General features: G+C 49.4%; 1 protein-coding gene across 1 annotated transcript in view; it reads right to left on the bottom strand.

Moving 5' to 3' along the window:
* The window catches only part of UNC5D (unc-5 netrin receptor D), a gene marked incomplete at its 5' end in the record, with an annotated part of 90,972 nt that overhangs the window by 22,601 nt on the left and 53,710 nt on the right, over positions 1-14,661 (bottom strand). The window contains 3 exons of the mRNA XM_039564149.1: positions 7,978-8,142; positions 8,618-8,785; positions 8,990-9,170. Of these exons, the coding sequence (XP_039420083.1) occupies positions 7,978-8,142; positions 8,618-8,785; positions 8,990-9,170 (514 nt within the window). The remainder of the gene's footprint in view (positions 1-7,977; positions 8,143-8,617; positions 8,786-8,989; positions 9,171-14,661) is intronic.

Below are 14,661 nucleotides of genomic sequence, written 5' to 3' on the forward strand. Positions count from 1 at the left end.
ATGGCAGAGCCCCAGGAACAGAACCTGGATTTACTCATGGCCAACAAGAGCAATGAAACATCACTGGGAAATGCAGAGTGCTCAGTGTCACTGAACGAACTGCACTGCACAGAAATAGGGTGGAAAGTTAAAATCAGCATTTAATAAATAGCCAATTACGGAAATTACTTAATTACTGTTTGGGAGGAGGCTTCTGTTGTGCTTTTCTGCTGCAAGTCAGATAATTTCATTTTAGCTGAGTTTTGAAAACGAACATGAAAGTTCAGACTGTTGAGATGAAAGGAAGGAGCACCTCCGGGCAGCATTTCCTTGGCTCAACACTTCCGGATGAAAAAAGTGTCTGAAAAGTGCCAGCAGCCCCAGCTGGACGTCCTGGGAAGGGGCTGGGCACCCACAGCTCCCTCCCAGCAGGGAAACGCCCCAGGAATGGCAGCACCAGGACCCCCAGTCCCTAAACCCTGCTCCAGGTGCTGGGAACGATGCTGGGACTCCAATCAAAAGTAAAATCAAATGTTTGGTTCAAACATCCTTAACAGAAAACATCCCTCCCATCCCCGCTCTCCAACTGGTCCCAGTCAACCCCAACCACAAGATTCCAGCATCCCACTCAACCCGAAATAAATGTTTTGGTATCAGTTTTACCAGAACCACTATTTAGCCACAAAAATACCCCTGCAAAATTTCTGCTGTATTTTCAAATAATCTCCAAATGGAAAATGGTTCTGCTTTTCACACATTCACAACTTGCTGGGAAAGAAAAAAGAAAAATCACAAAGTTTGCATGGAAATATCAGCTTTGAGGAGGAATCCACCTTCTGTGGCAGGTCACGGCAGGAAAACCTCACTGAACAAACTCAAGAAGTTACAAAATTCAACTTCTTAGAACAATTCCACTGCCACACGGTTCTACCAAATCAATCACTACAGAGAAGCATTTTTTTCCCTGAAGCATTTTTTCCTCACTTTTTCCATTAGATCTCCCCTTGAAAAATGCTGGGAAGAGAATTTTGAGCGTTTTAGGCTCAGTTAGGGACTGCAGAGAGGTAAGATATCAGCTGACAATGTAACAATGGGGGAGGCCAGATGGAAAAAGCAAATGCAAACCCCCAGGGGCACAAAGGCAAACTGGAAATGGCTCAGATCAGACCAAGACAACACAAATCCCGATCCAAAGCCCCACTCCCACAGCTCTGTTTCCTTCCCCAGTACCAGGTGCAGAAAGCAAAGTACAGATAATAATTACATTTCTATTCCTTCCCATTTCCTATTCCCAAGCTGCTTTGATGTTACAGGGAATTAATTACGAAACGCTATTGTTGACTTAATTTCTGTGGGTAATGAGAGCAATGAATGAGGCAGGAGAAGGGAGGTGATGGATCTCCAGAAACCCAGGAACAATTGGGGTCTTTCCCAGGGAGCCATCGAGAGCTCGTGGTTACTGCACCACAAAGCATCTTTAACTGTTCCCTTTGCATCATTACTTTAAAAAAGGAAAGTGCAGAAAATCTGAAATTACCTCTTCTGCCTTGCTGGGATGAGGAATTACTGAGTCAGAAAGGTGCAGAAATATCCTGGCAGGAGAAGTTCCAGCCCCCAGGACAGCAATGGGGGGAGAATCTCAGAATCTCCTGCCCTCCAGAGCAGAGCATGAGCCACTCCTCAGGTGCTCACTGTGAGCAACTGCAATTTCTGACTCTAAATCTCCTCAAGTGCTTCAGCCTCTCTCTCCTTTTCCATCGATTCCCACGCCAGGCAATTCCAGTTTCCCACTTTTAAACCATTGTACGTGGGTTAAAGATGAGAGGGAGAGCATAGAATCCAAAAAAAATGGGAACAGTTTGACTCAAGCAAAATCTTTCTGAGGAGAAGAATTTTCTTTTCATTGAGAACTTTAACTGGACACTGGTCTATAAATTTTATGATTAAAACCTCTCACAGGAATTCTTCCTGAGGTTCCTTCCCTGTAATAAAATGGTCGCTGCTCTGTTCTGTGGAGTCACCCAGGTGATCCCATAACTGCCCCACTGCCAGGAAAAGCCACCACAAACCCCAAGGGACCACAGAGTTCAGAGGCAAAGGATCCTTTCCAGGATTTAGTGGATTCTTAAACAGCTTTATGCTAAAAGGGGCAAACCCAGAGTGACTCAGTATTCCCTGAATTACTCCCATGGAACACAACTCCATGAGAAAGGAGCCTTTCTTCTTGATTTAGGATTTTGGTCTTTCTTTAGAAACAATCCCTGTTTTTTTTAAAGTAATTTTCATCTCTTCACCTTCTAATCTTTTCTTTTGGAGAATTCCTTCCATGGGAGATTAGAAATTAAGGGAAGGAGGAAAGCGTGGGAAATCTGGGGGAGCACGGTGAGGTTCTGCTTTTATTTTTTTCCCAGAAGGGAACAAAGTGGAAACCAACCAAACAAACTAGAGAAGCAAACATTTATAGTCAACCAATTATTCCTTAATGAGCTGCATCCTCCCAGCCCAGGGGCGGGAGGGACCCTGGCAGGCACCGCGAGTTTTATCCCTTCCTGCTCCAGGATCCATGTTTGTGGTAATTGCAGCCCATTTTTCACTCCACCTCCTGACACTGTTACACAACATTTATTGAAAGCACATTTGATGGTAATGAAGTTTCTATTAACTATGATTAAGTTTCATAAAGCACCTGAAGATAATTTAAGATGTGCAGGAGCAGAAAATGAAACATTTGGTTTAGTACATTAGGAGACGTAATTGATTAAATTATCTCATTTACAAGGAGTGCTTTGCAGGGGCTGTGCAGGGCACACAGCAGGGACAGGAGATCCTGGGATCCTTGGCAGGAGATCCCGGAGGTTCTTCCGCTCCCCTTCCCGAGCTCCCCATCACTCCCACAGCCCAAAGCCCTTTTCCTCACTCTTGGAGCACGAGGATCAAAAGTCAGGGACTCGGGTAAGAGATCATTCAGTGGAGCAGGTTGTCCCTCAATGATCTTCATAATTGGCTTTGATTTTGCATTGCTGATGAGTCAGGAAGTCCTGGAGCAGTTCCGGCTCCGAGAGCAGCAGCGAGCTGCACGCTGTGTCCCTGCCCCGGGCTGGAACCCAGCCCCTTCCATCTCCAGGCCTGTCACAGCCCAAATCAATCCCACTGCAGCTCCTTTTTGGGTCAATCAGAAAATCAAGCCATTTGACTGAGATTCTCTCCATTTTCTCTACGAAATGGAGCTGCACAGACGAACAAATGGAACTCACTGCCTGCGCCCAGCCTGGCACAGAGCAGCCATGGGGGGGAGTTCTCAGGGCGTGACTCTGGGGACACCCAGGCAAGCCCAAAGCAGAAATGCTCAAGGCAACCTCAGCACCTTTTGCAGCTCCCTAACTTTGATTTTGGGTACCCTGAGAAACACTAAGAACCAGGAATGTGAAATCACAGAATCACCAAGGGTGGAGAAGCCCTTGGAGATCACCAGCAGCACCACCGTGGTCAGCACCAACCACGGCCCCGGGTGCCACCTCCAGGGCAGAGCACTCCACCCCCTCCCTGGGCAGCCCCTGCCAATGCTTTACAGCCCTTTCCATGGGGAAATTCCTCCTGATGTCCGACCTGGCCCTCCCCTGGCACAGCTCGAGGCTGTTCCCTCTCGTCCTGTCCCTTGTGCCCCTGGTGCCACTCCCCTGTCAGGGCTCTGGGCAGAGCTGCAGGTGCAGGACAGCAGCCCCAAGGCAGTGCAGAGATGATCCCCAGGCACAGGGAAAGGCACAGAATCGCCCTCCAGGTGAAGCAGGAAGCCTGGAGGGAGCTGAGCAAGGTCAGAGCCAGCAGCGGAACCAGATCTGCACCAAGGACCCCAAACTCTTGCATTAATTCCTGTTTTTCCAATTCCAAGTGCTCCAGAGATCGATGCCAAGCCTGGAGCCAGGGCTCCCTGTCAGACACAAACCGCTGAGGATAAGCACTCCCCTGGCTCACCCTGAAGCTGGGAGCACAGAGCTGCTCCCAAGATGCTCTCAGCAGATGCTAAAGCCTCTCATAAACCCTTGGCTCCTACTTAGCTCCTAAACAAATAACCCAAATGGCAGAGAAGATGAGGAAAATCATATTTACAAGAGAAAAAAAACAACTTACTTTGGGATTTTATTTCATGAAGAGATTTTTTATCTGAGAGAGAGAGCGAGAGGGAGAGAGGGAGAAAGTTGCACTTAATAAATTTACATGGAGCATATCTATTTCCTATATTGCTTCTGTCTCACTCTATAAATGAAACATTTTCTCCTCATTTGCTGACAATATGAATATTTTATGTTGTCCATATTTTTCTCTTCATCTTCTTTTTTTTTTCCCCCCCCCCCCTAAATCCCTTTCAGGATGTTCCTTCACAGCAATTTCTCACTTGGTTAGTTCAGGTTATTTGTTGGCTCTATTGGATGTTGTTGTTTATTTACACCTCAGCAAGAAGGAAGTTCAATACTTTGCAGTGGATCATTGGCAAAGAGAGCCAGGTCAGAATTAATGATCCCTTTGTGTGTTTGATGTATGGAAAGGCTGGTGATGGGCACCTAAATTAGTTATAAAATATAAAAACGCCCAGTTTATTCACGTTTTTGTACCTAAACACCCCAATAATGGCACCTCTCCGTGTGCTTATGAACACACACATCCATGTGCCCCCAAGAGATGCAAATAGGGGATAAAAGGGGTTTTCTGAGGACTGACCTCTCAAAAATGAGCCTTCTCTGCCTCCCTCATACCAAGCATCTGAGTCACCATTTATAACCTAAAACCTGCCGAAGTAATCCCAAAAATGGGAGACTCAGGTGGATTATGAGGCTCCTTCTCTTGTTTCCAATGTTTGTGAGGATGCTCAGTTTAGAAACACTTAGCCCAGGAGATCGTTGGATTTTGGCTTTGCCACAAACCTGGTGGGATGGGATTTTTTCCCTGCCCAAGGCTGGTTTTGGTTTCACAGGAAACTGAGGCACAAAAACACCCAGTGAGGAGAGTCAGACCGGAGTCTGCAGGGGAGCAAACCCTTCCCTGCTGCTGGCACGGGGCTGTCTGCAGCAAACTGCAAAGGGAAAAGCATTTCCCAAGAACTGGGAGATTCCTGGACCCAGGAACCTCCTGGCAGCAGCACCAGGGCTGCCAGGAAACTGGAAAATGAAATGATTTGTGATTGTTTGGGGTGCATTAGTGAAAATGTGTTTGCAGTTCAGTTCTTGTGGCCCTGCTTGTTTGTTTTGGTGTTAGGCACTGGGAGAAGAAATCAATAGGTTTTGAAGTCAGGAAAAATAACTTTAAAGCAAACAGATAAAAGTAAAACAAAAAGCTCTCAAAAAAAAACCCTCTCTCTTTTATTAAGCTAAGAGAAAGCTTTCACCTCTGCAAGAGAGGGAGAAATCCACCCTGGCAAAGCATCCAACTGGGAATACTGGGAAGGAATCAACACTGAGAGAACAAACAGGGCAGAAATCAGTGAGGTCCTGGGTCTGTCTGGGCTCAGAGTGACCTTTGCATCCCAGGGAGTCAATCTGGCAGCCCTGGAAACCTTTCATCTCTACCAAGCCCCACAGAAATCTTCCTCCTGCATCGAAGTTTGGGTCTGCACAACTGTTACGAGTTCCAGAAGAAATTCCCTGGAGGAAAAGCTCTTCCAGTTGCTCCTCAGGAAGGACAGGACCATGGGGATCCACCCAGGGAATCCAAGGCCAAAGGGAGCACGGGGATGTTCCCGTGTGCTGTCTTTGGGTTATTCCCAAACTCTCCTGTCAGGGACCGAATAAAGAACCTCAGAGTTGATCCATTTTATCCCCATTTCATTCAGTGCCTCCAGATCTGAACGCTCATCCCAAGGATCAGCATTTTCCCAGCCAGATCCAGGCTGGTTCTTCCCTGGTGTCCTCCGTTCTCACCCTCCCTTTCAGCTCAGTCCTTATTTGTTAACCAAAGGAATGTTTCTATTTTTGCCTCACAGAAGGAGCAAAGTTAACCAGTTGTGCCTGATAAAAAACCTCCCAGAGATTGCTTTGCTGTGGCTCAGGGCTGCATTTCCTCCACAACTCCCCATGGGATGAGAAGCGGAGAAGGAAAGGCACATACTGGAAGATGAACAGGGGAGAAGAGATTTTTAAAAAATAGGGTAATTGCATCAATTGCTGTTAGCTGAGAAAGCAACTCCAGCCCTAAAAACACTGTGGCACAAGGACACCGGGACAGCTCCAGCCATAAAGGAGAGATAGGATCACACTCAGAGATGGAAGGAGCAGGAGACACGGAACACTCCAGTCCAGCTGAACCCACACGGAAATGCAGCTCTTGGAGCAGAGGCTGGGGCTGCTGGACGGGCTTGGAGCCACCTGGGACAGGGGAAGGTGTCCCTGCCCATGGCAGGGGTGGCACTGGATGGGCTTTAAGGTCCCTTCCCACCCAAACCACTCCAGCATTCTGCGACTCCAGGACCTCCCCAGCCCAGGAAAAGGAGGGAATGAGTTTGTTTGAACCCCAAAGGCCTCAGAGGGCAGAGCTGCCCCAGCTCCCTCAGTGCCAGAGGTTCCCTGGCACAACCCTGGCTCTGTCCCTGCGCCGCAGGGCATGGGCGAGGTGTGGCAGTGACCCACAGGCTGCCACAGGACCCCACAGGGGAAAGGAGGGAATTTGGGGCAGGATAGGAACATTTCCCACCTGCAGTGTGGCTGTTCCTGAAGGCCACCTTGAACTGACCCTGGGGACACCACAGACAGGGCCCAGGGGATGGCAGGGCCCCTCTGTGCAGCCTCAGCTGCAGCTCCTCACACCCCTTCCCACTCGTCCTCCTGCCAGCCCCCATGGATATGCTGATGGACACTGGGATGGATTTGGGATTGATCCAGCCAAAGGCAGGGACGGGCATTTGTCAATGGATAGGGAGGAGAAAACCCCAGGAAACATCCTGGGATCACCACGCCAGTCCCCGAGAGCTGAATGAACGCCCTGCTCCCAAATCCTCTCTGCTTGTTCTTTCTTAAAACAGCGGGAAGGAAAAAAATCTGCATTTCATTTCTGCCCTTTAAAACACCAGAGCCTGTCTGCCTGATGCCTCGGAGCTGTTCTGCAACCCTGGGAATTTAAGTACTGGGATACACAGCCAGAGTGCTGAGTGCTCCCTCCCACCAAACCCCAGCAAAATCTGATTGAAGGTCTCAGCTGAGGTGTCTCTGAAGCCTGAATAAATACACAGGATGCTCTCTGCCACTGGGAAAGTGTTAAAATCTCAGGGCAAAAAAAGAGAATTCATTTTGTTTAGACAAGAAAAGGCAATGCAGAACCACAGAAACAAGGACAGAGGAATAGTTAAACACGACATTAAAAACCCAGACATATCCTTGTTTACATCTCTCAGCCCTGGCACTCCTGATGGCTCCCAGGGCTGCTGTTCCACCTGACAAGGCGACAGCCCCTCCACAGGGACAGGAGCGGGCTCAGGGCAGGGATAAACTCACAAATTCCTCCCGTGAGTGGCGCCTGCGCAGCTGCAGGGCTGCTCTGCCCGGCTCCCTGAGCTGTGGACAGCAGCAGCTTCCCAGTGCCAGATGCTTCCCAGACATTGATGAAGTGCAAAGCCTTTCCCAGGGAGCTGCAGATTTGCCTGGGTTTAACTCCTGTTAAAGGCAGCAAAAGGAGCAAACTCTGACCTTGACCGGCTCCTGCACCCGGAGCTCTCGTGGGGGGGCTTTGCCTACTTGCTTGCAAGGAAAGGCAGAGGCTGAGGAGCACATTTGGTGGTGGAGGTCAGAGTTACACCCTGCAAACCCCCTGGATTTGGGTTTTTAGGATCATTCACAGGCAAGGAACGCGCGACACAAATCCAGCGACCCGGAAAATTTCAAACCACACACGGAAAACTGCCTCCCTTTTCACGGAAACAGTTCGGACACGAGAGTCCCACCCACACAGGTTCCCTGGACTCCAGCCCACCTTTCAGGCCAGTCCTAAAACCCCTCCCCAGCCCAGCCAGCTCACCTTGGATGCACAGCCCCTCGGTGCAGTTCTCCGACTCCTGGCTCAGGCCCTCGCAGTGCTTGCCCCCGTTCCTGGGGGCTGGCGCGGCGCATTCCCGCACCCTCAGGTGCTCACACTCGGGGCTGCACACCGACCACTCGCTCCACACCTCCCAGCTCCCGTCCACTGCGTGGGCAGGGGGAAAACCAGTCAGCACTGCTGGGGAGGTCCTGCAGCAACGCTTGTTTCATCTCTCTCCCCCATAACTCCATGTTTAATATATTTCAGAGCGAACTTTTGCAAGATAAATAATGCTTTTAATGAAGTTCTCCGCTCACGTTTCTGTGTTTCTCTTTCTGGCGTTATCAACATCAGCTCCCCTCTCTAAACTAACCTCAGACCCCCACCCAGGTCCCTGATCTCTCCCCCTGAGCCAGGGGCTGTTCTGGCAGTGTTTCGATGGTGCCAGGGTTAAGTCCCAGCCCTGACACACGTGGCAAGCTCAGGCCAGAGGTGCCTGGCACTGCACTCACACCCATGCCAGGCTCGGCCTAAACACGGCTGCATTTCCCATTCCCTTCTCAACTCCCTGCCCGCTGCTTCCCACCGAAAGCTCTCTGTAAACGTGGTCCCCAAAGCCCTCCCTCCCCTGGGGACTCACCGGGGCAGAGGGAGGTGCAGGTGATTTTCTGCACGGACATGCCCTCGCAGAAGGCTCCCCCGTTGAGGGGCGCGGGGTTGGTGCAGGTGCGCGAGCGTTTCTGCCAGCCCCGGCCGCAGCGCGCGTTGCAGCTGGACCACTCCGTCCATGAGGACCAGCCCCCGTTCACTGCAAAACACCAACAGCTGTGGGGCTGTGGGGCTGTGCCAGAGCCCTCAGCACCGAACCCGGATCCATCCCAGCGGGAAGGGCTTGGCTGTGTGACCCTGCGTGTGCCACATTCCAATCAGTGCAGCAATTGCAGCACAAATCAAAGCAGGGCAGCAAGACCAGCACAGCCACCTCTGCCCCCCCCAGCCCCTCCTCACTGACCGTAGACCACCACAGTGGCTGACAGGCTCCTCCTCTTGGCCACGATGTTGGCAGCCATGCAGGTGTAGTTGCCCGAGTCGGACAGGCGCGCCTGGCGGATGATGAGGTTGTGGTCGGCCCTGGTGTCGATGTTCTCGTCCAGGTTGGAATCGATGGGCTCCTCGTTCTTCAGCCACTCCACCTGGCAGGGGAGGAGCACAGGAAAATGTGGAGGAGGCCAAAGGCACCTCATGACCTCATTAATTGGGTGGGGAAATGACTCCTTTGACTGGTAACCTAGAAAAGCTGATTTTTCCTCAGCTGAGAGAGAGTAAGAAATATTTTTACATATTGCTCCTGCTGCACCATGCACTGTATGTTCAAACACTTGGACAACTACCAGTTCTATAAAACAGGTAATAAGTATTATTAATTCCACTTTTTTGTGGAATATACAAAATTGATACCAAAAAAGATACAAAATTGCCTGACATGGCACACAGAGGAAGAGCCAAGTCATCATCACAGATTCCCAGCTGACACAAACACCCTGAGAACAGAGGCCATTAGTGTTTGCTGCCATGCTCCATAAACCCCCTGAAATGCTGTGTACGATGCGTTCCAATCCATCTTCTCCAGTTCACCACCGCACGTCTCTGAGCACACCCAGGAATCACCCGCAAGGCACCTCTCTGCTCGAAACATTAACAGAAAATAGTCAAGGCATGGCAAGCTGCTGCTACAGCAGTGCAAAATTAAAAATAGAAATAAAATCAACGGATTCTATTAAAAGACCAAAGAATGGGGGTTATTTAACAGCTCTTCTAGACCTGCAGGAGCTCTGGCTGTGCCCTGCAGTCAAACTCCCTTCTCCACTCCGTTCAGATGAATAACCTTGTTTAGCAACTTGTGGAAGGACTTGGAACTTTGTGGTAATGAGCTTATGGCTGTGGTAGCTGCAGGCATTCATTAGCACTCAGCTCTGCGCAGATGGGCTGCAATTTGTACATTTTCCAGTTCCTAAACAAATCTGCAAATGCTGACCATCAAAGCCAATTACATTTGGTGCCAGACAGCAGATTCCCCTCCACAGCAGCACTCACGGCTTTGCTGGGACGGATCCAGCCCTGCACGTCCTGGCCAAGGGCTGGAAACTCACTGGGAAAAGGCTCCAGGTCTGGGGCACCTCATCCTATGGAATTAGATCATGATTTGACTCATCTGTGCAAAGAGGAGTTACCTGAGTGCGAGGTACAACACCACATGTTTCACACTGAAAATGGGGAAAAGATTTTAGCTCTGTGATCCCTTTGCCATCTCTCTGTCCTCCTGTACCCAACCCTCCCTCCCAGCCAGGGGACTCTTCCCCTGTGCCTGCAGGAGCCTGGGCACAGCTCGGGAGCAGGGACCAAGCAGCCGCGCTAAATCCAGCCATGCCAAACCTTTTCCTGGACAATATCCCTTGGAGTGTGTTCCAGCCAAGCCTAACCCTTCCCTGAGCAGCATCCCTTGGAGTGTGTTCCCTTTTCCTGTGGTCTAAGACACAGCACAACCAACTAATCCATTCACTGCTCAGTTCCCCTTCTGCAGTTAACCTTAATGCTAATTATCCGAGGGGGTTTCAGCAAAGAAATTAGGAATTCAATTTAAATTATGGAGCAGCCGCATGGGCATAAATCAAGTGACAGGAGTTCGATGGTGAATCCACTTTATGTGCAGTGAAATGGGCAGAGAAATGACAAACACAGCCAGCGTTCCCAGAGTTCATTACTTCACAAGTGTGTTTATAAATTCTGACTCTCCTCGGGTCGGGGGATTTTTGGGGTGGTGAGAGAGGTTCAAGGTCCCCATTCCTGTCACCCTCACCCTTGGGGCTGCTCCAGGAGGGAGCACACACTGATGTGTGCTTGCTGAGTCTGGAATGTGGGGTTTGGTGAAGAGAAAACATTAAAACATTTACTTTAAAGCAGAGCATTTAAAAGAATGATGATCCCAGCGAAGGGAGAACATTAAACAGACGGAACATAAACACCAAAGTGTTGGGACGTGAGATCAAACCCTGATTTGCCAGGGAGGATGGCACTGCCAGTGCTCCCCTCATTCCAGCCCCCCTCCCCTGAAGAAAACCAGGTTTATCCAAAGCCATGCCCTGCTCTGCCTCATCAGATGGAGGCTTTCAAAGATGGGGAACCAAGGGATGGATTTATGGAATAAAAACACATTTAAAGGAGTCATGATGACAGAAGATGTTTGTCACTGGCAGGGATGTAACCTTTGGGAAACTTCAGCCCCCGCACAAACACACACAAAGCAACCAGGGAAAATGAAGGCAGCAAAGAAGCTACAAGGTCTCTGGACTGGAATGAGCCGTGGGGTCTGGACTGCAGTGTCTGAAGGGCAAACTCAAAACTCCTCAGTGTTTCACTTCCCTCACTGTGTCAGCAGTGCAGGTCACACAGTTGCCTGGAACAGAATTAAATCCTTTTCCTTTTAAGAATCAGTCTGATGATCTTGAACCAGACTTTAAACCTGCTATAAAATGCTGTAGATTTATAGAAAAATATCTGGTTTTTCCCGCTGAAATTCAATCTGCTCAGAATTAACCCCTCTTCCCTCAGTTTCCAAGGAGGGCTGATCACATCAGGATCTGCGGCTCCGGGGGCAGGCAGGGATTAACTCGGCCCCTCCGTGCTGGGCGGCAGCAGCACAATTAGCATCATCATAAATTCCTTCCAGTTACAAAAAGCAATTATCACAGACCAGCTTAGGGCATTATCAGAGTAAAATCAGCTCAACACCCTACAGCCTGGGCAGATTATGGAGTCAGAGAACTCTTCTCCGTTAAAAACAAAGCTTATCCCAACTCATCCACTAAGAGTCCTTCACCAGTTACTCTGATGGACATTCAAACATCCCAAGACCTGGGACTGAATTTTTGGCTTTTTTAGTGATCTTGTTTGACATTACAACCAGATTTAGTACCCAAGGCAGCTCCCAGCCCCTGTGGGCACAGTGATAATTCGGGAGGCCAGCAGACAAAGGGCCTCCTGTCCCTGCTTTTGGATTATCCTCTGCTGCCCTTCAACCACCGCGTGTGCCTTTCCCAGTGGTCACTCCCAGACACAGCCACATCTCAGATAACGCTCACAGGGCCAGCTCCTCCTCAGGGGACAATCAATGGCCTCCTGATGCGAGATAAATGCTCCAGAGATGGGGCAGGTGGCTCATGGAAGGATTCTTGTAGCACAGCCCATGGCGATGTTTTTCTCTCAGAGCAGCAAAAACCTCCTTGCCTTCCTCTAACATGGAACTCCCGCTCCTAAAAATTCAAGCTGGAGGAATCTTCCACAATGTCCCAGCTGGAATGAGGGTGGGGATGGGCAGGGCAGGTGCCCCATTCCAGGGACACGCTGAGGGGACAGAGCCTTGGTCACACTTTTATCTCCCTTCCTACCCTGAGCCTCAAGCCAAGAGGGGAAGCCTCCATCGGCACAAATCTCTGTGGGGGTTTCACACAAACCCAAGGGCAGTGTGCTGGCTGCTCCCTGCCTTTATTATCGTTATTTTATCAACACCATCACAAGCCACTAATGCTGCTCCGGGAGCCCCTCACAACACCCGGAGCAGGTCAGCTGTACCTACCTGCTGCATTTTTTAAAATTAATCCATGGAGGGAACTCTGTTCCCGAATCATTTAATCACAGCACTGTCACACCGGATGGGTAAGCATATTTTTCCTTCATTAGATTGAATATATAATCTCATTACAGGAATCTGACATGCTGAGTAACCCATAAACCAGCCTGGGTCACGCTGGGGGAGCTCGGAGGAGTCTGCTCTGAGGGGATGTGCTTGGTGGTGGCCAGAGGGATCAGCTGAGACCTCCAGTGCTGCTCATGCCCATTTTCTGGGCTGTTATTTCCTTTGCAGGGCAGGCAGGGAGGATTTGCTGCACAAACCTCCATCATCAAGGGGAGAAATCCTCACTTGTGGCCACCAAGGGCCACAGCTCCTCCTCTGAGCTCCGCCCAGCTTGCTTGGAAATCCCAACCAAACATTCACACTGATGGAAGATCCAGAGGAGAGAACACAGGCCAGCATGGGAGGGGGTGAGTCAAAATGCAATTAAAATAAGATTTGGAATCAGCATAAAGGGAGAGGTGACAGCCTGGACGTGTGCATCAATTTATAGTGGTAGAGGTGGGCAAGGAGCTGACTCAGCCAGGCTATTTTGGATCACTGGGATAAAGAGCCACTGCTAAAAATGCCACTGCTAATGGTACCTTGTCTGCTTGGTAAAAACATCATCAGATCCCAAGTAAGTTTATCTTTATTCCTATTTTTGGAGGAATAAATTCTACCATTAACTGGGGCACTGTTTTTAATCTCCATGCACAAATGCTGAACGAACCAGCATTAATAACCCCAAAGGTCATTAGCGGGGCTGGGGTGGGAGTTTCCCAGTGGGACAGAGCACACACATGGCCTGACTTCAATGCTTTTATGGTGAGCAGAAATAAACGACCAAACCCTTGTCCCTGCAAAGCTCAGCAGTGCAGGTGAGCAGCTGAGCCTCAACTTTTGTTTTGTTAAGTAACTCCACATTGAAGGATACAGCGAAATCCATGGATCTCATCCTAAACTGTGCCATGCTCACTGTGATCTCAGCTCTGTGAGTCGGGGGGTGGGTGAGAAACAGCCCCAGGCTGAGGGATGGAGCTCCTGGAGCCCCATCAGTGAGGTTTTACTTGTTCTCAGTGCACAGACGTTTGGACAGTAATTCAAGTGCTGCTGACACTGGAAAACCCTTTTCAGATAAGGCCATTGGTGATGACGTTTGCAGGGCTTTGCTAAGGTGGTGTCCCAATAGGCAGGATCACATTTATGTAGGAAATGTTTGGAGATAAGGAAATTGTCACAGGAAGCTCTCAGTAATTGAAGCCAAATCCTTCCAAGGCTGTAATTTCACTGTTCTCACGAGTTCTGGGGATCATTAATACCTGATGATGTTGCTTTTTGTTAGCAGCCTTCAGATGTGATCAATTCAAGAATGTAACTGTGAGGTCTTACAGGAGTCACAGAATGGCCTGGGTTGGGAGGGCCCTGGAAGATCACTGAACACCCTTTAGATTCATTACAGAATCATCTCTTCGTACACGCTGGAGTCTTTCAACCCAAACTCTACAGAAATACAGTTGTTAGTTAACAAATGTGTGACATTTGTGTGTCACTGAATGCTAAATGCAACAGGCACCAGACTCGCAACTTCCCGCTCTCTCTTTTAATGCTGTTTACAAGTAGAAAAGGTGTTGACCTCTGTCCCCAGAGGCAGAACATTCCCCAAACCATGAAAGCACATCTCAGTGCCACAGCACTGCTGAGTGCAGAGCCACCGGTGGGGCCTCCAGCTTGTTCAGTCCCCACCTCCATCGCTGTGAACTTCCCAAATCCCCGCAGGACTCGCTCACACAATCATCCCCATGGTTATAAACACAGTGATAAAGTCTCATAACTTATCCTTTCATGTTCAAGCATTCAAAATTAAAAACATTTCTGAAAACAGGGCCAGAGAAACCAGACACCACTGCAAAGCAGCACATCAAACCCAGAGAAGCCCCAGAGCACATGTCTGTATAAAAAGGAATTATCTATTCAGGGGAACTACAAAGTTATCTCCCTTCTTTTTTCTTTTC

The sequence above is a fragment of the Corvus cornix genome, chromosome 22, assembly GCF_000738735.6.
Source record: "Corvus cornix cornix isolate S_Up_H32 chromosome 22, ASM73873v5, whole genome shotgun sequence".
Lineage (NCBI taxonomy): Eukaryota > Metazoa > Chordata > Aves > Passeriformes > Corvidae > Corvus > Corvus cornix.